Source organism: Lathyrus oleraceus, chromosome 1, assembly GCF_024323335.1.
Source record: "Lathyrus oleraceus cultivar Zhongwan6 chromosome 1, CAAS_Psat_ZW6_1.0, whole genome shotgun sequence".
In the NCBI taxonomy this organism is placed as follows: Eukaryota; Viridiplantae; Streptophyta; class Magnoliopsida; order Fabales; family Fabaceae; genus Lathyrus; species Lathyrus oleraceus.
Window position 1 is genome coordinate 295,464,246 of NC_066579.1, and position 27,978 is coordinate 295,492,223.

At 31.3% G+C, this 27,978-nt stretch overlaps 3 protein-coding genes across 4 annotated transcripts in view; 1 reads left to right on the forward strand and 2 right to left on the reverse strand.

Annotated features, from left to right (window-relative positions):
- Positions 1–4,064: 4,064 nt before the first annotated feature.
- On the reverse strand, positions 4,065–5,511 carry LOC127115680 (putative clathrin assembly protein At1g33340). The gene has a single exon (XM_051047158.1). It carries the CDS (start codon positions 5,363–5,365, stop codon positions 4,196–4,198), a length of 1,170 nt encoding a protein of 389 aa, XP_050903115.1. The 5' UTR covers positions 5,366–5,511; the 3' UTR covers positions 4,065–4,195.
- A 14,144-nt stretch (positions 5,512–19,655) lies between these two features.
- On the reverse strand, positions 19,656–25,063 carry LOC127131248 (uncharacterized). 2 transcript variants are annotated; one of them, XR_007806506.1, is made up of 7 exons: positions 24,633–25,063; positions 24,450–24,525; positions 21,910–22,040; positions 21,716–21,786; positions 21,360–21,441; positions 20,267–20,437; positions 19,656–19,918 (listed from the first exon to the last, which is right to left on the reverse strand). XR_007806506.1 is itself a non-coding variant. In XM_051060181.1 (6 exons), exons 1-6 carry the CDS (start codon positions 25,005–25,007, stop codon positions 20,417–20,419), a joined length of 756 nt encoding a protein of 251 aa, XP_050916138.1. In that variant the 5' UTR covers positions 25,008–25,063; the 3' UTR covers positions 19,971–20,416. The 2 variants fall into 2 exon arrangements, 1 of the variants encoding a protein (XP_050916138.1); XM_051060181.1 differs by lacking the exon at positions 19,656–19,918 and having other exon boundaries at positions 19,971–20,437.
- A 1,677-nt stretch (positions 25,064–26,740) lies between these two features.
- LOC127103880 (uncharacterized) overlaps positions 26,741–27,978 on the forward strand; it is a 21,895-nt gene continuing 20,657 nt past the window's right edge. Inside the window, exons 1-3 of the mRNA XM_051041122.1 lie at positions 26,741–26,913; positions 27,025–27,148; positions 27,231–27,291. Of these exons, the coding sequence (XP_050897079.1) occupies positions 27,029–27,148; positions 27,231–27,291 (181 nt within the window). The 5' untranslated portion in view covers positions 26,741–26,913; positions 27,025–27,028. The remainder of the gene's footprint in view (positions 26,914–27,024; positions 27,149–27,230; positions 27,292–27,978) is intronic.

The following is a 27,978-nucleotide window of genomic DNA, read 5'->3' on the forward strand; positions in this document are numbered from 1 at the left end:
GTGAAATCTTTCCAATTTTGTTCACTTCTCCTTGGTTTTTACATTCGATCCTGCTTGATTACCTGAAACGCAGAAAATGCACACACCCATAACGTGAAATGCGCCAAAAAAATAGAAATGACACTAAATAATGATGAAACAATAAAATAAGTTATCAATAAAGGAAATAGACTCAACAAAACACTAATTAAAACAAAGTAATACAAGTTACCTGGATTTTCGCCGAATAAGTGACAAAACACATAGCATAAATGGTGACTGATCACTTGTGTCGAAGCTGCATTGGAGCTTAAAATTTCAAACTCAAGATAAGGAGATTAAGGATTTAATTAAGTGCAAGGCATTCACATTGCAAACAGAGTGGACTATTGTTCAAGCACAACAAAGGTGTATCAACACTTGTCGGTTATGAAGCAAATTGCATGCCATGAGCCTTAAGCAATAGAGAAGGGGTGGGAGGGAGCATTCATATCCTCATTCTGAATATCTTTGGGTACGGGACGAATGACCCAGCTGCTCAGAGTATTCACCTATATTCATAGACTTTAGTACAATTTGAATCAAATGATTATCAAGTCTCTTTCTTCAAAGCAACATTTTATCATAAGGAGTAACAAGGAGAGCAGGGCCGACCCAATTATATCGGAGGTCCCGTTCTAATTACAAAAATGGGCCCAATTTTTTTTTAAAACATAATTATAATAATTAAAAAAATATATATCAAAAATATATTTATATATAAATTAAAAATAAATTTAATTATAATTATTTTGAATTTTGATTCATTTTGATTTTTTGTATATATTGAGTTTTTATCATAACATTTCTTTCAATTATTGAATGTTTTAATAACATTTTATTTATTTTATTAATATTTATAAAAAAAATTGAAAATTTCAAAAATTTGGACCCTCTAATATTTGGGGCCCAGTGCTGCAGCACATGCTGCACATGCACAGGGTCGGCCCTGAAGGAGAGTCAACTTCAACACCTGTTAATTATGATGTAAACTGCATGACACGAACCTTATGTAGTCGAGAAGGGATGAGAGAGAGCATTCATATCCTAATTCTGAATATCTTTGGGTACGGGATGAATAACTCAGTTTCTCATAGTATTCACCTCTACTCATAGACTTTAGTACAATTTAAATCAGATAATTGACAAGTATTTTTACACAAATGGGGCATGCAGACTGAAGAGCAAGCTCTCAACCTTCTAGGGTTTTCTTTTCCCCTTTGTTTTATTTGTTCAGTAATACTAAAACCATTTTTGTGAATAAACTCAAAAACAATAAAAAATACGATTAGAATTGTACGCCACGAGCCTTCAGCAATGGAGAAGGGGTGAGAGGGAGCATTCATATATTCATTCTGAATATCTTTAGGTACGGGACAAATGACCCAATTGCTCATCGTATTCTTCATTCATAGACTTTAGTGCAATTCAAATCAAGATATTCTTTTCAGAATAAAAGCAAACTTAATTCATAACTCATTTTTTCCTTTGGGCATCTTCTTTCTTTTGTCAAACCTTTTCAAAAAGGACGTGTTACTTCTGTTCTATCGTGAACGAAACTTAAGCATACATGTGTGAGCGTACAAGTAATATTTAAATGCTAGAGTGCGATCCAAGCACATTCATTCTATCGTAAATAAACAAATGGTTAAGTCTCTCATACTAGAGCATACAAGCAAGTTGACTGTAGAACATGAACGTTAACATTATTCATTAAAAACAACAAACGCATCCGTATTTTCTACTACGAACTACGAAGCTCTGACTTCTGTATTGCACGATGAGGATACGTAGGCACAAGGGATCGAAATCTTGGTGAGGACACTAATTAAAACATTTTTCTCCTTTCGCGAGTAATCTTTATATAGTAACACTCGTTCTTTCAAAGAATAATCAAAACGGTTCCCGTTTAATACAACGGATGTGAGGGATATTAATACATTTCCCTTAGATAACTGACTTCCTTACCCTTTGATGGCGACTCTGTTGTATCTTTAAGCATGCGATGCCCTCGGGTTTATTTCGTGTAGCTTCAAACCTCTGTCTTTCAATCGGCTCGACTTGGTTGAGTTTGGCCTTAATATGGTGTAGACATGGCAATAGGGTGGATCTGGGATGGTTTTTACCTCCCACAAACCCAATTTTGAATCCCAAACAATCTTTGTTCCCCACCCCCAATCCCCAACGGAGATGGGGAAATAAAACTCAAATTCGTCCCAAACGGGTTCGGGTTGGGTTCGGGTATCCTCGCCCTAACATCATCCATTTAGCGAAATCAATTTTTTAATAGAAATATTTATTTTTTACAAACTCAAATTAAAAAAAAAAACTCAAAAAATTCCAATCATACATTTCAAATATTTTAAATAATAAATACAAATCAAAATATCAAAATATTGACACATATTTAATATTCTAAATTATCAAAACTAAATAATAAAGTAAATAATAAAATAAATGGTGTGGGTTCGGGATGGGTACTAGTGTCCCCAATATCCAACTCGTTCCCATATTTTATAATCAGGAAAAATCCAAGGTCGAACCCAAACGCATTTAAAGTCAATTTTCCCCATCAAATTCAGAACAGATTCGGGTGGGTACCCACGGGTATGGGTTATGTTGTCATGGCTAATATCGTGTTAATATTAATTTTTTGGTTCTAAAAAAAATTATTTTTTGGAAAAGACACAACATCCCCTGGGTTAGGGGTGGCCAACGGGCATTGTCCGTCCCGTTAAGGACTGCCCCACAAAATGGGGTGGACATAGTTAAGGATGCAAGTCTAAAATCTTGATCCGTCTCGCACTAAAAGTGAGGGTGGAGCGGGTCCGCGGGCACTACACATTTTAAGCCTAAAAATACATAATTTATGTTAATGTTCGTGTCCACAAAAGCCCGTAAAAATTGGGTGGGTGTGACTGACACATTAGAGGGGTTGAGTCTAAATTTTTGGCTAGTCCCGTACTAAAGTGCGGGAAAAATAGACATGTTCAACGGGTCAGACCCATTTTGACACCCATACAGTCTCATCACACGTCAGTTTTTGTTTTGCACACGCTTATGATTGTTGAGCATAAGTCAGTGAATGGTGCAGATTCGATTTGACCGAGCCCTCGCTTCTCGTTTTCTATCCCGCTATTTTTCATTTTATTAGTTGTTCTATAAAGGTCAAATGATTTGGGGTCGTCAATTCATGGGTTTGCATTGGATGTTCTATTATTAATAGAGTTTTCTTTAGCTTTTTTTTCACATCAAAACTTTCGAGGTTTCTCTCTTCTCTCTTGTCTGTTAATTTAATTTTCAATGTCCCTTCTTCGTTTTCTACTCGTTTATCTTTTTGAGAATTTTGTTGTTGTATTTATATTTTTTTTCTACTTATAAAAATTGTCTTTAGATAAATCTTTACGTAGATTATTCAATTTCTAGAAAAAAAATCTTTGTTTGTTTGAGAAACTATCTTTGTTTGTTTGAGAAACTATTTCAAGTGTTCAACGTATCGTATTTTGATATTGTAATTCTAAAACGTTTTTTTTTACCGATAATAAGATACGAAATAGAATATATGAGTTGTTTTATTTTAGATAAATAATTTGTTTCCACAATTTTTGACAATTTCGTAAAACGTTTTTAAAAAATGATCCAATGAGTCATTCAATAACCTCTTAAATGAAAGAAAATTATATTAAATACAAAAATAACATTCCCCTATCACAAAAACAAATTTACCTGACCCCGTTTTTTCCCACAAACATTGATGTGGCACTATTTATTTAAAAGGTCCTTGAAATATGAAAATGATATTTAAAAAAAATAACCTTATTCTATTTATGTGATCTTTTAGATATATATTTTTCTCATGTTCATTACCTTTTACACATTAAAAAAAACTATAGTCGCTCCATATATCTCCATTAATATATGTTGAAAAGCAGGGAAATTGATTAACAATATTATTTAATCTATCAAAACTACAATTAAATAGTATGTTCAAATGTTTAATAAACTTCAATTAAGATCAAATACTAACATAAACAATACTTAATCAAATTTTATTTATATTCCAATAAACTCAAAATACCAAGGTTCATTCCCTTGGGAATGGTTTGGTGAAAAACCAAACAAAAAAATCTACCAAAATTGTACTAAAAACTCATAAAAACTTAGTTGATTCAGCAGCTCATACCTTTGAGGATTCATTAGGAACTTCATCTTCAAACACCACCCAAACTTTGCTTATTTTGGTCTCTAGTGTCCATGAAAACAAAGTTGATGTTGAAAAATTTAAATCAACTTTCTCTTCATCTTTCTTTCTTTCTTTTGAAGTTACTTCCAACTCTATCTCCTTTGAACTATTGAAAAGGCTTGAAATAGAGACATTTGAAGCTTGAACTTGATTTTGTTGACAACTAAATTTATCTAATGCCATTATATGATTCATACTTATAATTTGAACAAAAGGGTATTCCAAATTCTTGTTTTCAACCAATTTTTTACAAGTTTGATACAAATCATGAAGCTTTTGGGTTTGAATAGAGCCTTTCTTGAGTATTTCACAAGCTAAGGTTTTGGCTGATGATTCTAAGTCAAAGAACATGTTAACTAGAGCTTCAATGCCTTCAGAAAATGTCATGTAAACTTGAAAACTTTCTCTCAAAACATTGCTCATAGCAACATGAGCATGACTATGATGATGATGATGATGATTTGACCTCAAAATATCACATGGTGAAAATTCCAAAACCTTATCAATAAGAATTTGACATTTAGGCAATATTCTAAAAGCCATATCAAAAGATTTCTCACCATATCTTCTAAATTCTAACCCTTTAGACATAATAGGTTCAAGTTTTCCACCTTGGTTTATGAGCCAACTCATTCTTTCTTCAAGATAAGATCCATACTTGTGTAAAAAACAAACCAAAGGGTCATAAAAGTTCTTTGTAACACAACAATACCTTATTATGGTGATTTGCAAATGACCAGAAACATGAGCTTTGCATAATTCTTGTTCGAATGTTCGGTTTCCGCCTCTAAGAAGTCGATGAATCAAAACGAGAGTCTTGAGCGCAACAAGATTGTCTTTGGTTTTGCATAGACGGCGCGAAATTCTCTCGGCGAGAAAAGGGATTGACCCTTTTGAGTTTGATACATGGAAAAGGATTTCATGCATGTATTTGTCATCAATTGTGTTATTGCCATGACTTGTTGCACGAAGAATTGCAATTTCTATGTTGGAAAAGCCATCATGTTGTTGATGGTTATACATCATGGCTTTGCCAATTGAAGCTTGATCTTTCATTGTGCCTAGAGCTACACGAAGTTTTGTTTGTATATCTATTATGACCATTATTCTTTTTCTTTCGGAGGAAAATGAGAAGAAATTCAACTATGCTAGGAGACTAATTAGTGGAAGAATTTGATGTGTAGAATTGAGAAATTGTAGGAGTGTGCACATATAAAGGTGTGTGGGGAGAAGAGTGAGAAAAAGAAAGGCCTTAATAAAAAAAAGTTGAAGCATAGTACAACTAATAACAAGAATCAAATCTTTCATATTTTAAACAAAGAATCTTATTTGGTATTATAGAATTGTTTTTATTTTTAAATCCAGAAGATCGATTTATGATAATGAAGTCTTCGAGATTTGAGAGTGTGTTCCTCTCAAAAGTCAGATTTAAGTTTTATTAGATGCTTAATAATTTGTATGCTTGATTAGTCTATACAAAATTCTATTACTCTAAACTGGACCCACAAGTGAAAGTGAATGTAAGATTAATCTCCCTCAACTAATGAATTGGTTCTAAGATTGGATATAGAGTTTAAAAAAATTATTTCTTTTAACAATTAAGTATACAGTATTTGAATCGACTAATCCGAAAATCAATCTCGTTGTCCATTAGCCGATGTGCCATATAACTTATTTTTCACATAGCAAAATTTGATACGAGGCATTGAATAGGGTGCATTTTTAGATCTCAAACTGTCATCAAAACAAACTCAAAATAATTGTTAATGTAGAAAAGAAAATACATCATGCAAAATAATTTTTAAATTGTTGTTTTTTTATATATTTGTGACTAATTGATTAGCTGTGTACGAACCATATGCAAATTCTATTATGTGACTAAAATAGTTAATAAGTGCTTATGGTATATGAAAAGGCAATAATACATGTGCAAAGTCAATGGGGTATAATCAAAAAGCCTATCATTTTCTTTGTTCCTTTTGAAGTGACTAGAAATGAAAGATTAATGACAACATATGTCAAATTTACTTTCCTAATCGTTCTTTTCCTAACCACATGATTATATTATATAATATTAAAATAAATTTTAAAAAAAAAGAAGTTTAGTATTAGAGGATTCATTCTCAACAAAGATGCTTGTGCAAACCTCTTTCACTAAAAGTAGATATCATTGAGTTAATTGGAACTTTCTATTAATGGGTAAGCAGACCCTAAATAATGGGTATACCTTCTTTGTCTTTGTCGTCCATAGTAACATGAGAACATATGGCATCTTGATCATTTGCAAAGTTGATGGAAATGTGACTATACTCACTAGTATGAATTTGAAGAATTTTGGGGAAATAGTAAAAATCATGTAGCGATTATTTGAAACAATATGTTGAAGTGAGCATATGCTTGCATATTTAATAGTATATCCCCTCCTATTCAAATTGGGACAATATATTAAGGATTTTTTTTCATGTTATTGTAGATCACTAATTTAAAGAAGTTAGGTTATGATGGAGGTTGATGGTGATGGTTTGAATTGGAACTAGAGTTGCATTCTTTGTGTGGAAGGAAAAGTTATTATTATATTACTGTTTTATAGAAGTATATTTCAAAATTTCATGTGATATAGAGAATTTTAGTTTGGCTTGAGCATTTTCAAAAAAAAAAACACAGAGGAATGACCGTGGAATCAAATTCGAGGGACATCGGTAAGAGCGGTGGTGGTGGCGGTTTGTAGGTCGGGTTGGCGGCATGGCGAGGTTTGGGTTTTGGGCCGCATATGCAAGTGGGTTGAATTTGCTGGATTGTTTCGGGTCCGATTGGATCTCTAGGGGTTTAAATATCTATAAATGTGATTCTCAATCACTTTTGTTAGTACGAGTCAAAGAGGTGGTGTAATCTTAGTGAGAAAAATTTAAAGAGAAAATTTTTAGGAATCATTATTCTAAGAATTAGCATATTTTTGAAGATATCTAACCAAATTAAGAAACACTTCTTAGCAATGGGACTTATGTGATTCATATGTTGAGAGTTAGAAAGATTCAAAAACAGTTGACTAGATAAGAGTTTCTTTTATGAAGTTGGAATACTATTTTTTTTGTAATCTCTTGTAAAAACTCTTGAAATATAGTGAATCAGAAAGTTGTTATCACCTCTAAAGTATATTAGTTTGATCAAATTGAATAAAAAATTAGGTGTGTTCTCAAATTTTATTCTTTATCGTGTGGATTTGCTTCACATTTGTTGCTATAAATTAATTTTTGTTCCACGAGTCACGTTTTTGGTATGGTTGATCATATTATTATATTTTATAACAAGTGGAGCTCATCGTAAGACAAAGGGTTTAAGTTTACAAATGAGCGTCATGGATTCTAAATGGAACATTGAGAAGTTTTTTGAAGACAACGATCTTGAATTGTGAAGAATGAAGATGCAAGCAATCTAAAATCAACAAAGATGTATAGAAGCATTGATTATTGCACACTAACACAAATAGAAAAGACTGGGATATTGAATAAGGTTAGGAGTATCACTATCTTATCTATCGAAGATAAAGTTCTAAGGTAAGTCTCCAGGGAGAAGATTGTGATTGAGATGTAGGTCAAACTTAACTTATTGAATATGACCAGGTCTTTGACTCACTTATTGTGTCTCATACAACACATCTACTCATTCTAAATGGAAGAAAACAAATCCATTGTAGAGCGATTAATAAAATTTCATAAGAACATTGGGGACTTAAAAATTATTAAGGTAAAGATTGATGATTATTACAAGGTTTTACTTTTGTTAAGCTCATTGCCCGTCTCATTTGAGAACGTCAAGGATGCCCTTCTTTATGATAAGGAATATATATCACCTTGGATGAAGATACTGATGTATAGTCCAAGGAGCTATCAAAAATGAAAAGTTTGAAAATTGACGATAGTGATGAAGGCTTAATAGTTTCAAGTTGAATGAGTGATGTGAAGTCAAGTTTCTCTATGATGAATGTATTTTGATGAAGACAAAACTCCAAGTGACAAGAAGTCAAATATGTTACTCAAAGATAAAACATCATGATTCAAGAATTTAAGCTATTGTATTTCAAGAAGGTATAATGAGAATATTTACCTTCACTAAAGTCATAGATGCTCAAGTATTTAAAAAATCATTGCATAACGTTTCCTTGTGCATGGAAAATGTCTTAGGCTTATATTTTTCATGTTTTTAAATAAGTAAATCGATTTACCTTTAATGAAATCGATTTACCATTGAAGCCTATACATTTTCAAATGCAAAGAATTAATTTTTCAATTGGATAAATCGATTTCCTACTGTAAATTTATGAAATATTTTTAAATGTTGCCACAGGGAAATCGATTTACCCACTATGTAAAACAATTTACCTCTGTGCGTTTTTGAAAAATCAGTAGCTTTACTAACACCTCTTCATGCACCACTTCATAGAATCATTTCATTTCAACTTGATAATTGTTCATGATATTTTTCAGACATTTACCATGATTCATTAGAGGTGTTATGAACATATAAATACATGATTTTTCAAATTCAAAAATCACCTCTTCCAATCAAAACTCTTAGAATTTAGAATTCACATTTCAGTTCGTCAACGTTTATTCAAGATATTTTCTGCATATTTTCACATCATTCAAACCAGAAAATACTTGAGCAATCTAACACCTTTGTGTTTGTGGATTATTATCATTGGAAGAGAAGATCAAGTACATTGATATATCACTTAGTGTGATAATTATACTACAAACTTTATACTCAAAAACTATTGTTGTAATCCATATCTTATTTTTTAGAATTGTTGAAAATAAGATTGCTTGTTTTGTATTGCTTGTTTTTCCCAGGATTGTTGGAAACAAGTGTGTGTGCAAGAAAAGAGAGGATTGTTTTCTTTTCTTGTGGTGATAGTTTTCAAGAGGATTGTTCTTGATAACTTGGTTAGAATCTTGTGTAGGAAAATCTAACAATAATAAAATCTCTTACATGTGGTAAAGGGACTAGACGTACCTTCGAATTGTGAAGGGAACTAGGATACATCCTTGTGTTCTTTATTTTTCTGCACTTTATCGCTTTCTAAACTCATCACTAAACTAGAAAAATAAGAACAAACTTATCTCTAAAACCATAATTTTTAATTGGTCCTAATTCACCCCCCCCCCCCCCTCCTCTTAGGTGCACTCCGAACTTACAATTGGTATCAGAGCAGGTTATAGGTAACCTGCTCCTAAAAGATCCAAATGGCTTCTGCAAACTCAAATCCTGATTTTAGAGACGATGTCAGCAATAACAAGCCCCCACTGTTTTGTGGAGAATATTTCGATTTTTGGAAAATACGTATGAAGGCGCATCTAGAGTCTCAAGGAAAATATGTTTGGAAAGTTATCCTAGAAGGTCATTTCATTCCTACTACGATTGTTAATGGCATTGGCACTCCTAAGCCATAAGAACCATGGAATGAAGATGATGAGAAAAAGGTTCTTTATGACAAGAAAGCAATAAATCTTCTTCAAGATGCTCTTGGCATGGATGAGTTCTTTCGCATTTCAACATGTATAACGGTAAAAGAAATATGAGATACTTTGGTCGAAACACATGAAGGAACCACAGAAGTTAAAAGATCAAGATTGAATACCTTAAGTCAAGAATACGAGTTATTCTGAATGCAACCCGGAGAATCAATTCCCAACTTGCAGAAAAGATTTGTGCATTTGACGACTCACTTGAAAACGCTCGGTAAGAATTTAACTAATGATGAACTTAATCTTAAAGTACTCAGATCTTTAACAAGGGAATGGCAATCGAAAGTGACGGCGATATCCAAAAAGAAAAATCTATCAACGATGACGTCCGCAACATTGTTTGGGAAACTCCAAGAATATGAGACGGAATTTGGTATACTTGAAAAGCATGAGAATCTAGAAAAGAAATCCAAAAGCATTGCCTTAAAAGTTGATTCCAAAGAAGTTGAAAAAGAAGACAATCCGGAGGAAGACGAGAACTTCATGCTTCTTGTAAAAAGGTTAGGTAAATATTTTGGTACTAATTAAAATTCTAACTTTGCAAGAAAGAAGAAATATTTTAACAAGAAGGAAGCATCTACGTCTACTCAAAACATCACTTGCTACGAATGTGGAAAACAAGGACATATAAAGACGGATTGTCCAAAACTCTAAAAGAAAAGTAGTTTCAACAAAAGAAAGGATTCAAAATCTAAAACAGCCTACATTGCATGGAAAGATAATAAAGTGAGTTCATCTTATGATTCCGAAAGCGAAGAATGTGTTAATCTTCCATTTATGGCTTCACACCATTCCAATGATGAAGAAGAAGAGGTTAGTAATGAAACATATTCTTATAATGATACTCAATGTGCTATTGATGAACTTCTTAATGAATGTAAGATTTTGTATAAAAGGGTGTCAACACAAAAGAAATAAATCTTATCTCTTGAATAAAATATTGACACCATGGAAAAGAACTTTTAAGTTGAAAAACAGAATCTTACATGCAAAAATTGTGACTCACATACTTTTCAAATTGTTCAATTAAAAAGAGTTCTTGAAAGATATGAAAAAGGACAAATTGGATTGGAAAATGTTCTTAGCAAACAAAGGTATTCAAATGATAAAAGTGGTTTTAGTTATTCTAAGTTCAACAAACTAAGTACTAAGAAAACCATCTTTGTTAAGGAAAGGGACCAATCCAATAAGGAAAAAGTGAATAAAGCACAAAAAGTTCATTAACATCCCAAGAAGAGATTTTCTAAAAAGAAATCATATGTTCCTAGATATAGAAGTAATTTTTTCGTACATGCTTTTATTATGGTATAAGTGGCCATACATCTAATGCTTGATATGTTAGAAACTTTAGTGTGGCAAGTTGGCATTATGTGTAGGTTAAGAAATGTACTAATTATGAAGGACCCAAGGCACATTGGGTACCTAACAAAACCTAATTTATTTTGTAGGTATGCTTGAAGACCACTTCAAATCTATGGTATCTCGAGAGTGGTTGTTCAAAGCATATGACGGAAGATATAAGCAAATTTTCAAATCTAGTGCTTAAAGTCAAGGGATATGTCACCTATGGAGACAGCAATAAAGGAAATATTATTGGAAAAGGCAAAGTTGGAGCACCACCTTTCACATCCATTAAAGATGTACTTTATCTTGAAGGACTAAAGCATAATCTTCTAAGCATAAGCCAACTTGGCGACAAAGGCTTCAGGATCAAGTTCACAAAAGATGAATGCTTGATTGAAGATGAAGTCACCAATGAGGTACAACTCAAAGGTAAAAGAATCAATAATATTTTAATGATAGATTTATATGATTTGTCTTTGAAAGTAAAATGTCTCATGGTAAACAACAATGACTCATGGATTTGGCATAAAAGGACTGCCATATTCATATGGAACATTTAAATAAATAGTCAAACGTGATCTTGTCATTGGTTTACCAAAGATAAAGTTTGTCAAAGATAAATTGTGTGATGTTTGTCAAAAGGGAAAACAAACCAAATCAACTTTCAAGTCAAAGAATATGGTGTCAATAACAAGACCACTTCAATTGTTGCATATGGACTTATTTGGTCCATCAAGAACAAGAAGCTTCAGAGATAATGTATATGCCTTAGTTATTGTTGATGATTTTTCTAGATATTCTTGGACTTTGTTTCTTGTGCAGAAAAGTGATGCCTTTGAAGCACTTAGAAAGTATGCGAAGCAAGTTCAAAATGAAAAGTCATTAAAGATTGTATCTATAAGAAGTGATCATGGTGGAGAATTCCAAAATGCATCTTTTGAAGAATTTTGAGAAGAACATGGTATATCTCATAATATTTCAGCACCAAGGACTCCATAACAAAATGGATAGTAGAAAGGAAGAATCGATTTCTAGTAGAAGTTGCAAGAACAATGCTCAGTGACGCAAATCTACCAAAGTACTTTTGGGCGGATGCGGTTAGTACGACATGATATGTTGGAAATCGAGTCATCATTAGACTTATCTTGAAAAAGACTCCATATGAACTCTTCAAAGGAAGAAAACCAAATATTGCTCACTTTCACATTCTTGGATGCAAGTGTTTTGTCCTCAACAATGACAAAGACAGCCTTGGTAAGTTTGTCGAGAAATCCGACGAAGTTATGATGCATGTTCTCTTTTATATTTGTCATTATATTATCTGCCACCCATCTTTCTCTTCTTTTTAATAATGTCAAAGGGGGAGAAAGGTGTTATGAATTATGCTTGTATGCTTGTGAATTTCCTAATGTACAAATGATACAAATACTCCTTCAAGATGATCAAGTCAATATGATTATGAGCTTCGCAAATTAAGGGTGAGTTATACACCTTATGGGGAGAATTTTTTTTCCCGGAAATTGCAACGCACCAAAGGTGATTGTTTGTCATCATCAAAAAGGGAGAGAATGTGAAGTTAAGTTTCTCTATGATGAATGTATTTTGATGAAAACAAAGCTCCAAGTGACAAGAAGACAAAGATATTACTCAAAGATAAAGCGTCATGATTCAAGAATTTAAGCTATTTCATTCCAAGAAGGTATAATGAGAATAGTTATCTTCACTAAAGTCTTAGATGCTCAAGTATCAAACAATCATTGCATAACCTTTCCTTGTGCCTGGAAAATGTCTTAGGCTTTTATTTTTCATGTTTTTAACTAAGTAAATCGATTTACCTTTAATGAAATTGATTTACCACTGAAGCCTATACATTTTCAAACGCAAAAAATTAATTTTTCAACTGGGTAAATCGATTTCCTACTGTAAGTTTATGAAATATTTCTAAACGTTGTCACAGGGGAATCAATTTACCCACTATGTAAATCAATTTACCTCTGTGCGTTTTTGAAATATCAGTAGCTTTACTAACACCTCTTCATGCACCACTTCATGGAATCATTTCATTTCAACTTGACAATTGTTCATGATATTTTTCAGACATTTACCATGATTCATTAGAGGTGTTATGCACATATAAATACATGATTTTTCAAATTCAAAAATCACATCTTCCAATCAAAACTCTTAGAATTTTTAGAATTCACATTTCTTGTTGTCAACTTTTATTCAAGATATTTTTTGCATATTTTCACATCATTCAAACCAGAAAATACTTGAGCAATCTAACACCTTTGTGTTTGTGAATTATTGTCATTAAAAGAGACGATCAAATACATTGATATATCACTTAGTGTGATAATTATACTACAAACTTTACACTCAAAAACTATTGTTGTAATCCATATCTTATTTTTCAGAATTGTTGAAAATAAGATTGTTTGTCTTGTATTGCTTATTTTTTCCAAGATTGTTGGAAACAAGTGTGTGTGCAAGAAAAAAGAGGATTATTTTCTTTTCGTGTGGTGATAGTTTTCAAGAGGATTGTTCTTGATAACTTGGTTAGAGTCTTGCGTAGGAAGATCTAACAATAATAAAATCTCTTACATGTGGTAAGGGGAGTAGACGTACCTTCGGATTGTGAAGGGAACTAGGATACATCCTTGTGTTCTTTATTTTTCTGCACTTTATCGCTTTCTAAACTCATCACCAAACCAAAAAAATAAGAACAAAATTGTCTCTAAAACCAGAATTTTTAATTGATCCTAATCCACCCCCCTTTTAGACGCATTCCGAACTTACAAGTGAAAGTATACAGGAGTTTAAATTCAAGGATTTTGATAAGTCAAAGTAAAAAAAAATAATATTTGTCATAAAACTAGGAACTTCAAGAAGATTTGTCCTAAGGGGAGGGGTAAGGATGATTATGTTTATATTGTAGTTGTCTCAGATGATAATGGTTATGAAAGTGTTAGTGTGTTAGATGTGATAGGTTTGGAGACAAAAAAGAGTTGGGTCATGGGTTTGAGACGCTCTTATTACATGTGTTCAAAAAAAATACTTTGAGATTTTGAATCATAAAGAATGTGAAGTCGTTCGACTCAGTGGCTTGCAAAGTTTACAATATAATATGGTACATTTACACTTAAAATGTTTGATAACCATGACTTTTTTTACTAAGAGTTTGCATGCTGAGACATCGCCTCTACCTCTTGGTGAAATGAATGATACCTTAAATGATGTTTCTTATCTACTACACCATAATATTCATATACGCGTGTCTAAGACAGTAGACATGTCGGTTGATGAATTGAGAGTTGGGTTAAGCAGATTCATAAGGAGAAAAAAATCTACAATCTCAAAAATGTCATTATTTACATCCTCTAATGTTGATCAAGACAATGACGAGCACACATATGAATGTTTATTAAAATTATTGTATTTTTTTTAATTAAAAGACAAATATTTAAAATTAGAACATAGTTTCAAAACGGCCCTTATTAATTTGATATCATATGGACAAAATCAATAATACAATGTGGAATCTGAATCCAAAAAATTTATAGATAATTACCAAGTAAACTCATTGGTAAAAGTATTTAAAGGCTTGACTTATAGCTAACCAAATCAAGGATTGTAAATTATCACGGTTTCCATTTGTTAAAGATTGAATTGATTGCTATCCAAATCATAACAAGAAGTATGGAATAATAAAGTTTGGCTTAGAAGGAAGTCTTTGGATGGGACTATTATATAGTGCATATATAAGACTTTACTATAAATTAATTAATGTCATTTTATAAGAGTCAACGATTAAAAAAAAAGTGAAGGATGGTGGAAGGTGAAAAATGAATCTTATTCTCCAAGAATATGATTCTGTCGCATCTAACTTCATTGCCATTTGCAACATACAAAATAATTTGACTTTGTGAAATATTTCATCTCATCCACAAGTTCACCAATATAATCATGCAACTTTTTCTTATTGCTTTTTTGTACAAGAGTTAGTAAAGCCCCTCCCACTAGCATAGAGATCCAAAGGAGAAAGGTTTTGTTTGAACATTCTATTCTTCTACCAATAACAATCTTATATACTTAGTTTCACTTTTTCATAAAAATAATAATAATAAAATTTATATGAATTCAATCATGAGGACTTATTATGGTTAGGATAATCTCACGAATTTAAAGGGCATTTGCAACAAAAGAAAAATTATATATTCTTTAGTTTTGACAATAGTTGAATGAGCCAATTCTTTATCAATAATAAATTAAATGATTTAATTGTTAGTATAAGTTTCAATTTAGCATTAAATTATATTTATTTAATTTTTTCACCACGAGATTCGGAAGTTAGTTCTCATCTCAAAATAGTTTCAGTCTCCTTTCAATCGCAGTTGCGGATGAACAAACTGTAATTCCCTCTACCCTATCAAACATTAATCACAACCGAACTAATTGACAATTGGTATGTAACACGAACAAATTATTAATATTTATAAATTAATAAAATTTAAAATATTTTATTTTTTATTTTTTAATATAAATAAAAGTGTAATAAAATAAATAAAAAATCATTTTTAAAGTTTATTGAATAATTAATATATTGCATATTTATTTAAACAACACTCACCTCCTTTATTTTTAAATTGTCCACTAAGATCATCTTTTGAAGTTTATTAAAACAGCATCCAACACACTATTTTTTAGTGACAGAAATAAACTATATGTATAGATATTTACTTATGACTTTTTTTTTCGGTTATTAAAATATATTGTTATATATCTAAATTTTTGTCTGTTATTAAAATTGTTATTAAAATAATTTGTCGACATATCTAAATTTAGAGGAGATTAATGTATATTTTAATCTTAGAAGAGGGGTCGGTAGAAGTTAAAATGATCCGATAGAGTATAGGAAAATCTTCTATCTCAAAGAATTCTAGCAAATAAGGTCATTGACATATTTTTAGAGATTTATCTTCGGATGTACATCCGTATATATTTAATAAAGTATTTTGAATTGTATCTTTTTTTTGTTTATTTTATTTCGAAGATGTATCTTCGGAATGATTTTGTAGTTACATCTCCGAAGAGACACATCAGTATCAAAATCAATAGAAAAATAATTTTTCAAAATAAAATTGACATTCATAACATAAAATAAGCATTACAATGATGATTTCAACATAAACTACAATATTATATTTCAATATCCTGGTGGACGCTTGCACATCTTCAGAATATCTTCGACCGATCTTTATAGCATCGCTTCCAACTCAAACGAAATTTTTATTTTGAAACGGAAATACGTATTCCACATAGCCCTAACACCCGCTTACGTCTTGAGCTCAAATTTGCTGAACTCAATTTTCCCTCTGATGTCAATCGACGGTGAACGGTACTCGAGCTTCACAATCCTTCGAGTAGTCGAATTGTCATTCGGTGTAGGCTTCATTTTCTTTAGAGAGCCTTTTTTTTTACGGGTTAAAAGGACGGTTTCATATCGGTAGTTACCAGATAGGCAATCTTCCTCAAATGTTCTTTGATGTGGAGTTTCATGTTGTCATCGACTTTAAAAATATCTCTTGTATTACTTCTCATTCGGTCAAAATAGAGATATTCAACTTACAGTCATCCATGCATCCATCATCATCAAACTTAAGTCTCTTCCAATGAGTGCAAACCTCGTTCATTCTTATTGGGTTACCAAGTTTCACCTTTTTAACAATAAAACAAGCACATGGAAGACCATATATTTTCACAATTAATCATCCACACTTTGTGGTACCGAGTATTATACACTTGTTTGATATTTGATATATTTTCTGATCGTTTTCGTTTCAATGTCTCAAGTATATTATTTGGTTGAACAAAATTCAAGGTCATGTCAGCAACATATTCCTTCACTTTCGGCTTGAGCCGACAAACACTAAGATTACCGGTTAATTTTAAACACAATCATGGTTATGCAAACCACATATCACATTAAATCTTCAATTTTTGTTTGTCAACATGTAACCACGAACCTTAAACGGACAATCACAATTTCTTGTATCGGTGTCGTCTCTTTTAAAATTTGGGAGAGGAGTTTCATATTTCCCACATCATTTGCAAATCATTTTCACAAAGGCGCATCTTCTATCTGAATCATTATCGAACTTTCCGATAACCACACCAAATTCAAGTTCAAAGGCCTCCATACGAATCCATTGAACCATTTGATTACGATATTTAAACTCTTGCTTGTTTTTAAAGTTGTTGCCAACATCTACCGCCTTCACAACAATACCTTGAACATTCGAAGAAACAACCACATCTTGGGCATTCGAAGAAACAACTTATTTTGAGAAAACATCGGGGTTCACCATATCTAATGAAAACAATTAAAACCATAACAGAACATAAGCGCTACTACTGCTGCATAATGACTTCAAAAATGAACACAAACAAATTCCGGAAATGCATCTCCAGACAAGTTCATATACGTTCTGGACATACATTTCCGGAAACGGCGTAATTTTTTCAGTAAAAATGAAAAATTAATGTGAGCAATGCAGAGGGAAAAGAAGAATTGTTACTTGAAATTCTATCTTCTTTTACTCTTTATGATATGATGAACCAAAAGGATGGAGATTTGGAATGAAAAAATAGATTGAGAATGAAAGATTTTTAGGGTGAAGGGTTTGATTGAAAACCAACTATGTCAACAATGGTTATGTGATCATGCAACTGGTTCTTTTATCAAATATTTTCAGAGATGTGTCTCGGGAAATATCTGACATGCAAAGGTGATGTAAATTTCAAAATGTCGCCCATAATTTCGGAGATATCTTCGGAATATCTGCTGAATTGTTAAATAATTAAGATATTTTTTAAAGTGTTCCTGAGATGCATCTCCAAAATAAAAATTATCCAACATATAGGACACCTCTCAGAATGACCTTATTTGAGTGATTTAGAGATACATCTCTGAAAACGGAAGACATTTATGAAAATTCATGTGGTGCAATAGAAAGATCTAAAATACTTTACGAAATTCTCTAAATCAATGCCACATATAGAAAACAAATTATCCAAGTCAAAAATCTGAAAGTTTAAGCTCTCATTTTGTAGCAAAATAAAATTAAAAAAATAATAAGAAAAATAGATGTTCTTTAATCCTTCTTAGGATCCGTTTGTTTTGACTTCTTTTATAAATGATTTTTATAGTGAAAATATTTTAGTTTTTACAAAAAAAAAAATTCATGAAAGTTTCAAATAAAAATTTGGTTTGAATAATCATTCTTAAAATCTTATTTTAAGTATTTTATCATTTTATCGATATCTTTTTTGGATATCAAAATTTTAAAAAACATTTAATTTTGAAACCACTTCAAATAATTTTTTATAAAAGTTATTTTTAAGACAATAACATTTTGAAAAATTGTGCTTTTAATTATGTTTTGATCTTCAATAATTATATTTATCTTATAGAATGTCAAAATTTGTATTTTAATTTATAAAAAATAAATTTTAAAAAAATCTGTAATATTTTTTAAAAACATTTTAATAAAACTCATTTTTAAAAATATATAAAAAAATTATTTTTTTAAAATTAAGAGAAACTTGCCCTTAGTCTGAAGACCTTGAAAGCTAAGGTCATATCTAATTTATTTATTTTTTCAGAAATTAACGTTATATCTATCTAAACAATATAGATACTGGATAGCTATTACATCAAAGTTTTTCAATTCTAATTTTGTTGCTAAGGCTATTCAAATTTTATCGGTTTTTTGAGTTAAATTTTATCGGTTTATTTAGTTAACTTTAAATGCTAAGGTTATTCGAAAAAAGTTATGTGAAATAAATTATTTTAACTTATCAACAATACATATTTTTATTATTTTTTATAAATGAATATCACATGCACATAATTAAAAATTACAAAGATTAATTACTTAAAATAATTTAAATATCTCGTTTTCATAGCTAAATTTAATACTATTGAACTACTATAAAAAATTACTTAAATTAATCCGAACCGTTTCAATTTATTCAGAATCAAAATGAACTAAAATTATTATTTATTATTTGATATATTGGTTCAGAATTTCAAACCGGTCAAATTATTAAAAGATTGTTTTTTTAACCAAATTGTTAAATCTGTTATACTCTTTTTTGAACTTTTTTAATAAAGAACTTAAAACTTGTTTTTAACATTTTTTTTCAATTTCAATTTGTTTATTTACTATTTAGTTGGGTTCTGTTTGTGCAACCAACATATTATGTCCACTAACCCAACATAATAGTGCAATTATTTTAACTTCGGTTCGATTTAATTTGGTGATTCAGCGACTTTTTTGAACTATCCTAATTTCAGTAGTTCAGTTCGGCTGCGATTTTTTTTATCTATCCTAACTTCAGTAGTCCCCATCGACAATTTTTTTGAACTATCCAATGTGTCTAAGTCTAGATTCGAACTCAGAACTTCTTTGTTAAGCTAAAAGAGATTTCTTAGCATCTCATTCATCTTATCAAGTGCTCTTAAGTTCGTGTGCTTCTTTAATTTGACTATTCATTTTTTTAATCACCAATGACATTTAAATTTAGTTAAATTTAAATACAAATTTAACCATCCCATTTAAACTTTGTAACATAAAACCATCCAATCAGATAGGGTGTGAATGCTGTTGGAGGCTGAGAATATCCATGGTTGGTATATAGAATTCCTTGTGTCAATTTCCAATTTGATGCTATGGTATGGAGCTAAAACAGCATCTCTACCATCAACTTCAGAGCTGACAAAGTCCTGATAGAGAAAACCAATAGATACATAAATGTTATACTCATGAACAAAAATGTTCAAAGCAAAAATTCTAAAGTGAATCACTTTGATAGGTGGTGCACACACCATTATCCTGTCAAGAAACTGATACATATAATATTTATTTCTATAAAATCTACTAATATCTGCATCTTTAATTACAATTTGCCAACTTTATGTTCTATAGAAACAAATTAAAATAAACACTGTATATATAGGGTATAAAGAGGCAGAGAAATAAAATATTTACACATAGCTATCTTGAACAGCAAAAATCTAAAAAATGTGGCTTTTATTTTAGGTTAATATCTTTGATATTCCTTAAGCACAAACCTTCAAAAACAAATCCAACTCTAGTGGTTGTGTTCTGGAGAATGTGTTGAGTTCTTCTCTCCACAATCTGAAAATTCAACATTTTTTGGTCTCATCAGCTTCTATATTGTTCACTCTCAATTTCGTCAATTGGGTTAGGTTTTTAGGCTTCTACTTGAGAGGCTTCATACCCTGTTCGCGTTCCAAAAAGAAGACTTTAAGTTATTGTTTGTTAGATAAAAGAAAAGCAGATCTTTCTCATGAAGATAAGAACAAAATGTAACAGTACTTTATAAAAGAATGTATTATAGAATAGAAGGATTCTGGTATTTTCTTCTTTACTGTAATGGAAAACATGTATTATATCGAATTCAAATGTAGCATAACTATAAACATAATAGAATAAGCAAAAGCAAATTTCACAAGATATTTTAATTCTTTTTGGTTAAGAATCGAAACATGGATTGCCTTGCATTTCCAAATTCAACAACATTTCTCAGCATTCCTTAGGTACAGGGTTCCAGAATGAAACATAACAACTAGCATGCATCGAATATGAAAATTATAATCTTCCATCGAACCCGAGTCTTCTTCACTATGGGTATGGAAAACAGAAAGTTGTGATGAAATCAGCAGCAATATTGGTTGTAGACAATTGCTTTACTAACAATAAACGCAAGAGAAGTCCTTTACAACAAGGTACATTTTTAGTTGTATTCGGTGAATGAGGTTAGTTACAAGTAACTTGAGCACGCAATAATCATAACAAGTATGAGTGGTTTCCAATACTGAACTCTATCCGACTTAAGAACATTTTACAAGACCAGACCAGATAAGTTCACAAAATCACAGTATAGGTTCAGAAGTCACACAAAGGTAAGCATAACAAAATTCAAATTCAATGGATAAATTGACAAATCAAAAGGTTCAAAATTGCATATTTCTTCTAATCACACTATTAGAAAATCATTTTAGTATGTACATATTGGTTTAGTATTCTTAAAACACAATAAGTTAAAAACAAGTACAGTCTGTAAAGTTCTTAAATTTTGAAGTTATTAATTAGTTTATTAAACAAGAAGTGATGAGATAGAATTAGGTTTTTCAATTACACCTTTGATGCCCGCAGATCATTTACTTCCTTTCTAAGTGAATCATCAGAAAGGATTAACCGAGACACTGCTCCAGTAGATAACCTGCAATATAATTAACAATCAAAATTTTAAAAGAATACATTCAATAGCAAGTAAAAACAACTATTCATTTGGATAATATTGGTATCGGGTAAAAGATACATTTTCATCCCATTAGTAGCCCCCTAAAATCATAAATTACAAATCCCGAATGCCATAGTAACAGATGAGCCTTCACATGATCAACCAAACCCAAATAAATGAATAATAATAATAAAAAACTGAAACAGAACAGAATTAAATATTATTAAAAATCCTTAAAGCATATATCAAATACCCGAGATATTTTGCAGCATCTGAGACGGATCCGTCAACTGCAAAAATGAGATCCAGAAGAGCTTGCATTCCCTGTTGAAGGACCATAAGTATATATAGTTAAGTTGCAATTAGGTTTAGAATTTTAATAGATTTTTATTCGAGCATAAAGAAGAAATAAATAAAAAAGCAAGGGGTTGAGACAATTGAGCATACCATTGCAAATTTTGGGTTATTGGGTCCAATTTGTGAACCAATCTCTGCCCCTCTAATTAATGACTTGGGAGGGAGTATCTGAAGAAGCTCTCGAGGTGGTGCATAAGCATCAAGATCCACTGTTTTCCTGACTAGCTCGAGAAAATAACAAGCTCTATCAGACAAAGCATTGTTTACTATAAGTAAATGAACTATTTATTTCAATGTAAGTATGGACATATGTAGCATTGATGTTTCACAGTGAAGACTTTTCTAGTGTCCGACACATGTGAGTGCCGTGTTTGGTGTTTGTATTAGTGCTTCATGACTAAACACGTATAGCGGTTTTGAAACCACAGACCAGAACAACCCCTCAAGCGGTCAGACTGTGAAGTGTGAATCACCCATATATCCAGTCTAGTTATCTTGTTTTAGTATTCGGTTCAACCGCCAATTAGGTCGACTAAACCAATTGAACCGCTAAATGTATCTATAGCGATATCAATCTCCGCTTCGGTTCCAGCATGTCATTCAGTACATGATTCAGGGAGGGAGAATAACCCCTTTCATCGCATATCTCAGTTATCTGATTGATACAGGACTGATCAGTAAATAAATACTTAGTTCAAACTACGAAAAATCCATGCAGAAACTCATTGCAAACAATGGCCAATAGAGATTGACACAACGTAATAGCAATAGTTAATCGATAACTGACTAGAGTACTCAACTTGGGTGCACCAGTTTTATGCAATAATAATTGGTTAATAACAGGCACTAAAATTATGACATGGATATACTGCAGTAAAAAACTAATACAGTTTTATCAAAACATAAAAAAATTACAAAACAGTTATTACTGTCAGAAAATCAGAGCCATTAATGAAATCATAATATCACAAGTTTGTGGTTAGTTTTGAATCCAATTTGCTGAAGTCAATATGAGTCATTCAATTTTCATCCAACTAATCTGCATCTACAAGACTAGTAGCATGTTTGGAAACATGTACCCTACCTCTAGCCGTACCGTCGTTCACCTATCCAAGGGGTGATTTCCTGCTGAATGTGTGAACTCACCGTTAAATGATGATTTCCAAACACAGTTGAGTGACTGCACCATTTTCTAATAGCAACAAATCAGAGTCCCTAAAATTCCCAGCTCCCTTTGTCAGTACTAACTTCTACCCCTCCACTAAAAAAAGTAAAAACGATCAATCACTAAATAGAAAGATATTTTTCTCTCTTTAACAGCACCATTATCGTTTGTAATTTTCTTAACTTTTACTTTTTAAATTAGAGGAACAAGAAGGATACATAAAATTTGGTTCCCAATCAATAAACCAATGTTTCAAAAACTAACCAGTTTGTCGGTTCAATCCCATTTCAACCGTAACCTAGTCAAACTGGGCGGAATCGGATTGAACCAATTAAAACACCCATTTGAGTTGTAATATGGTGAAGCCGGGTTGAACTGCAGTCAGTGTTGTCAAATATTCGCTGTGGCTAATTGATGTGATGGAACTTTTGACAACATGGCCAATTTACGAAGGATGGAAGTGCCATGGCATTTTAGGGTGGATACAGCAGCTTAAAATGACAGTTTTTTTGGCTTCCCGCTATGGTTTATCATCTGCCATTGTTAACACTAACTACTGTTTATTAAACAGGTTTTATTTTTAATTTTTTATTTACTTACTATTATTTATTAGTGATCTGGTTCAACCAATTGAGTCATACTCTAAAGGTCACGATCGTTCAATCTTGGGTCAGATTTTTAAAAGAGTTGTGTTTTTTCCCCCAAAAACTTAACATCAAATTTTCAACGATAAATTAGATGGTTAACGAAAATAACGAGGTTTTTCAAATCATTAACCATCAACTAAACACAACTAACTAAAACTACTAGAGCATAATAAATTGGAGGAATAATAGATATAACTATAAATATGAATACTTGAACATTGTACTTAATCGTGTTCAGATTATAGTTAATGAGCTAGGCCAGTTTCTTACATTCATTAACCATACAACAACAACCAAGTCTTATCTCACTAATTGAGGTCGGCTACATGGATCCACTCCCGCCATAATATTCTCTCTAGAACCATGCTTCTATCCAAATCGTTAATCTCGATATCTTTCTTAATAACTTCTCTTATAGTTTTTCTAGGTCTTCCTCTACCTCTAGTTGTTTGACTCCTCTTTGATCTACTCTCCTTACCACATAATCTACATGTTTTCTCTTTACATGCTCAAATTACTAAGTCTGTTTTCCACCACTTTTTCTACTATAGTTACTATCCCAACATCTAATATTTTCATTTCTAAACATATCATGTCTAATCTTGCCACACACCCAACACCACGTCCCCGTCTCTCCTACATTAACCATTATACTTTGTTATATTCATTAACCATCAATTGAACTGTTTTAACTACATATTTAAACTGTGTAAACAATCTAATCTGTCATCGAATTTGATGTCAAAATTGTATATTGTGATGTGGCAATTGTAAAGAAACAAGAGGAGAGGGAAAAAAAATAGAGAAAAAGGAAAAACCTTTGAGAGCTATAAGAGAGCGAAGGCGTTTGAGAGCAGAAGCGCGGTTCATATGCTGAGAGCGATCTTCAGAAGCCTAAAAACATTACAAATTGTAATTAACAAACCCATAATATTAGAATTTAAATAAAAAAATGAAATTTTGAAAATTGAAAAAAAAAAGTTAAAAAAGGGATATAGAACCTGAGCGATGATTCCAGTGGGTAAATGTTTGAGTCGAACAGCAGATTCGCGTTTGTTACGGTGTTGACCCCCGGGACCAGAGCTTTTGAATGTGCCCATTTCGCACTGGCGCATTAGGTCATCGTCTGTTAGGTCTAGGTAACCGCCGTAATTGGGGATGGCGGCAGCGGCGGTGGCGGTGGTGGTTGTGGAGCGAAGTGAGATTGGGTGAGTGTTGAGGTTGAGAAAGGAAGAGGATATTTTGGAGTGGAAAAATGGATAATGGTGATGATGATGATGAAGAAAGTGGTGGTGTGAATAGTTGTGAGATTTTGTTGTGAATTGTTTTGTGAGAGTGAGAATGAATGTTGGTTTGAAGAGGAGTTTGTGTGCCATTGAATTGTTTTGAGACACTGTTTCGTTCTAAATTCATTCACAGCACTCTTGTACTCTTGTAAGATGGGGGTAACAAAACTAAATTATTTTATAATTAAAATATTAAATATTTTTTAAAATATTATGAATAGATGATATGAATAGAGTTCACTAGCATTAAGGTTCATCTAGGTGGCAGTAGTTACAACTTGTTGTGCTATCCAGACGGAACCAACGTAAACTAACTCAATTGGCACATTAAATATCTTTAAAATAACGAAATAACTTGCCGTCTTAATTTTTATATTTTAATTAAAATGTAATTTTATATTGTTTTTATTTTGTACTTATGTATGATTTTAATTTTATAATATTAAAAAAAATTTACTAATATAATACTTATCCAACTTTAATAATTAATATTTTTATACATTTTAATAAAAATAGTTAAATGAATACTATTTTAAAATTAAAATTAATTACAAATAAATTTATATAAATATGTGGGATCAAGTTTGAATTATTTATGAGCAACCATTAAACTAAAAATAAACTAAATCAACTAAAAATTCTTTAAATTCTACTGGTGGTGATTTTATCCCACAAAAAGTAACTTAGTTGATCTTATTTAATTTCTCATAGTTCACCCGTTAGAGATGTTTTAATGAAAATGCCTCATAAGTAAAATGAGATAGTGGATCAGAAAATTCAATCATCAAAATAAAATGATTAGAATAGTTTTTTTTTAATAGGGACCAATTATAGTCTAGACTAACCATCAAAAATAAAGATGATAAAATATATGAATTAGATGAATATAAATTGAATTGTTAATGAATTATGAATTAGATGAATATAAATTGAATTGTTAATAAATTATGAATTAGATAAATATAAATTGAATCGTTAATGAATAGATTAAAACAATCCAACAATATATCAATGAATGATCCACTAAAATTTCTTTTAAAAATTCAATTTAAAACACTATTCAATTCTATCCATTAACATAATTCTATTGGAGGGATATCCACCCATAAAACAAAATTAGTTTTTCATTTTTAAAAAATTTATTTTATAAATTATATTACAATTTTTATTTAAAATTTTCATAAAATAATAATTATAATTACAATTATATATATATATATATATATATATATATATATATATATAGAGAGAGAGAGAGAACTGTTGTTTTAATTTTTACAGAATTTTTTATTATAATTAATTTTAAAAATTATCATTAAATTTTAAAGAAATAGTAAACAATCCAATGAATTTTTAAATTGGTTGGATCAGTAAATGGATGGATTAATTTAAGAGATTAATTACTATACACTGTCAGTGTAAAATATTTTCCACAGTCGATTCATCACCATCATTCATTTGCATTACTTTATAAAATTTTAAAATAAAAGTTAAACTTATTTCAACATCCAACAGCTATGATTAGTTCACAGCTGTCAATGTATTTGAATGAAATCCTAAATTTAATCTATTAATAACAATATTTATAATGGATGGATTATTTAGGGTCAATTTCTTTTATAGATGGACTATTTAGGGTCAGTTTCTTTTAATGGATGGACTATTTATAAAAGTGTATTAAAAATATTCATTGCAAAAAACATTAAAACTAATTTTTTATTTAAAAAATTTCATTAAAAATTTTTAAAACAAAATTATAAAAATCACATTTTTAAAATAAAGAAATAGACTCTATCTTAATGGATTCGGTAAGAAAAACAAGTAATAGTTTTGTTTCTTTTTTACACATATTTATTAAATTTTTGTTAAGCTGCAGCCTCTCCCCTGTGTTCGGTTCAGCCATCGTCCTACGGAACTCTCACCACCGCAACTGCCGTCATTCTCTCTCGCTCCGCCGCTACCTGAAAAACTTCGCTCTACAACTTCTACATAAGCCGTAATAATCTTCCAACTTCTACACTCCTATTTACCATCTCATAAAAAACAATCAACTTTCATAACCATTCTTATTTCCTTCTTATCACATTTGAAACCCTTGATTTTGCAGTGTAATGGATAATATTGAAGCAAAACAGCAGAGATTAGATAATTTCAAAATTGGGTCTTTGCCAAATGTATTTTATATTCCTGACTTCATCACTGATGCTGATCAAACCCTTCTTTTCAATAATGTATGAATATTTTTCAACCTATTGGTTCTTTAGTTAACTATGTTTTCTTTGTAAAAATATGATTTTTTTTTGTTGTTGTTAGATTTATGCAGCTCCTTCATCTAAGTGGAAGTTGTTGAAGAATAGAAGGCTTCAAAATTGGGGTATGGTTCATGAGTATTGATTTCTGCACTTTACCCCTTTAAACATAGAAATAGTTTAGTCTTTTTTTAAGGTTGAGGTTGGTAGAGAGTGAAGAATGATTGGAAAATAAAATTAGGAAATTGACTTCCCTTTATAAGTATTTTTGTTTATGTTCTATGTAGTGCTATACTTTAGCAGGGTTTTAAAATTCGGTTGCAGTCGGGTAACTGTTTTTCTGATTTCGGTCGGTACAGGTGTCGCGGCACTGATTGCGTTCGCCGCGGTGTGAATTAACCTCAATTTGTTCTTTAATATAGAAAATGGTGATAACGGTATCTGCATCTGCCAAAACCGTTTTGTCACGACCGTCTTCGCGGTCGCGGATCGTTTTTGAAAACCCTGCACTTTAGAGCTTTGTTTGGATTGATGGAATCGGATAGAGTGGAATAGTACGGGATGGAATGGAGTGGTATTCCATTATTTGGGTCATTTAAAATTGAATAGAGTGGTATAGATTTCAGTCAATTCCATCACTTACCACCAAATTTCTTCCTCCCGATTTGAGTGAAATGAAGAATTTACCTTGTTCCATCCTAAAATTTTCAAACGATAGAATGGAAAATTCATTCCGCTCCGTTCATTTTATAATATCCAAACATAGACTAGGAGTAGGAGGTGTTCAGTATCTAACACTGTATCCAACACCA

Coding starts and splice junctions, on each gene's coding strand:
- LOC127115680 (XM_051047158.1), bottom strand. CDS start 5,365: ATGGTCATAATAGATATACAAACAAAACTTCGTGTAGCTCTAGGCACA.
- LOC127131248 (XM_051060181.1), bottom strand. CDS start 25,007: ATGGCACACAAACTCCTCTTCAAACCAACATTCATTCTCACTCTCACA. Junction 24,526..24,632: donor CCACTGGAATCATCGCTCAG/GTTCTATATCCC, acceptor TAATGTTTTTAG/GCTTCTGAAGATCGCTCTCA. Junction 22,041..24,449: donor CTCTCTTATAGCTCTCAAAG/GTTTTTCCTTTT, acceptor TTCTCGAGCTAG/TCAGGAAAACAGTGGATCTT.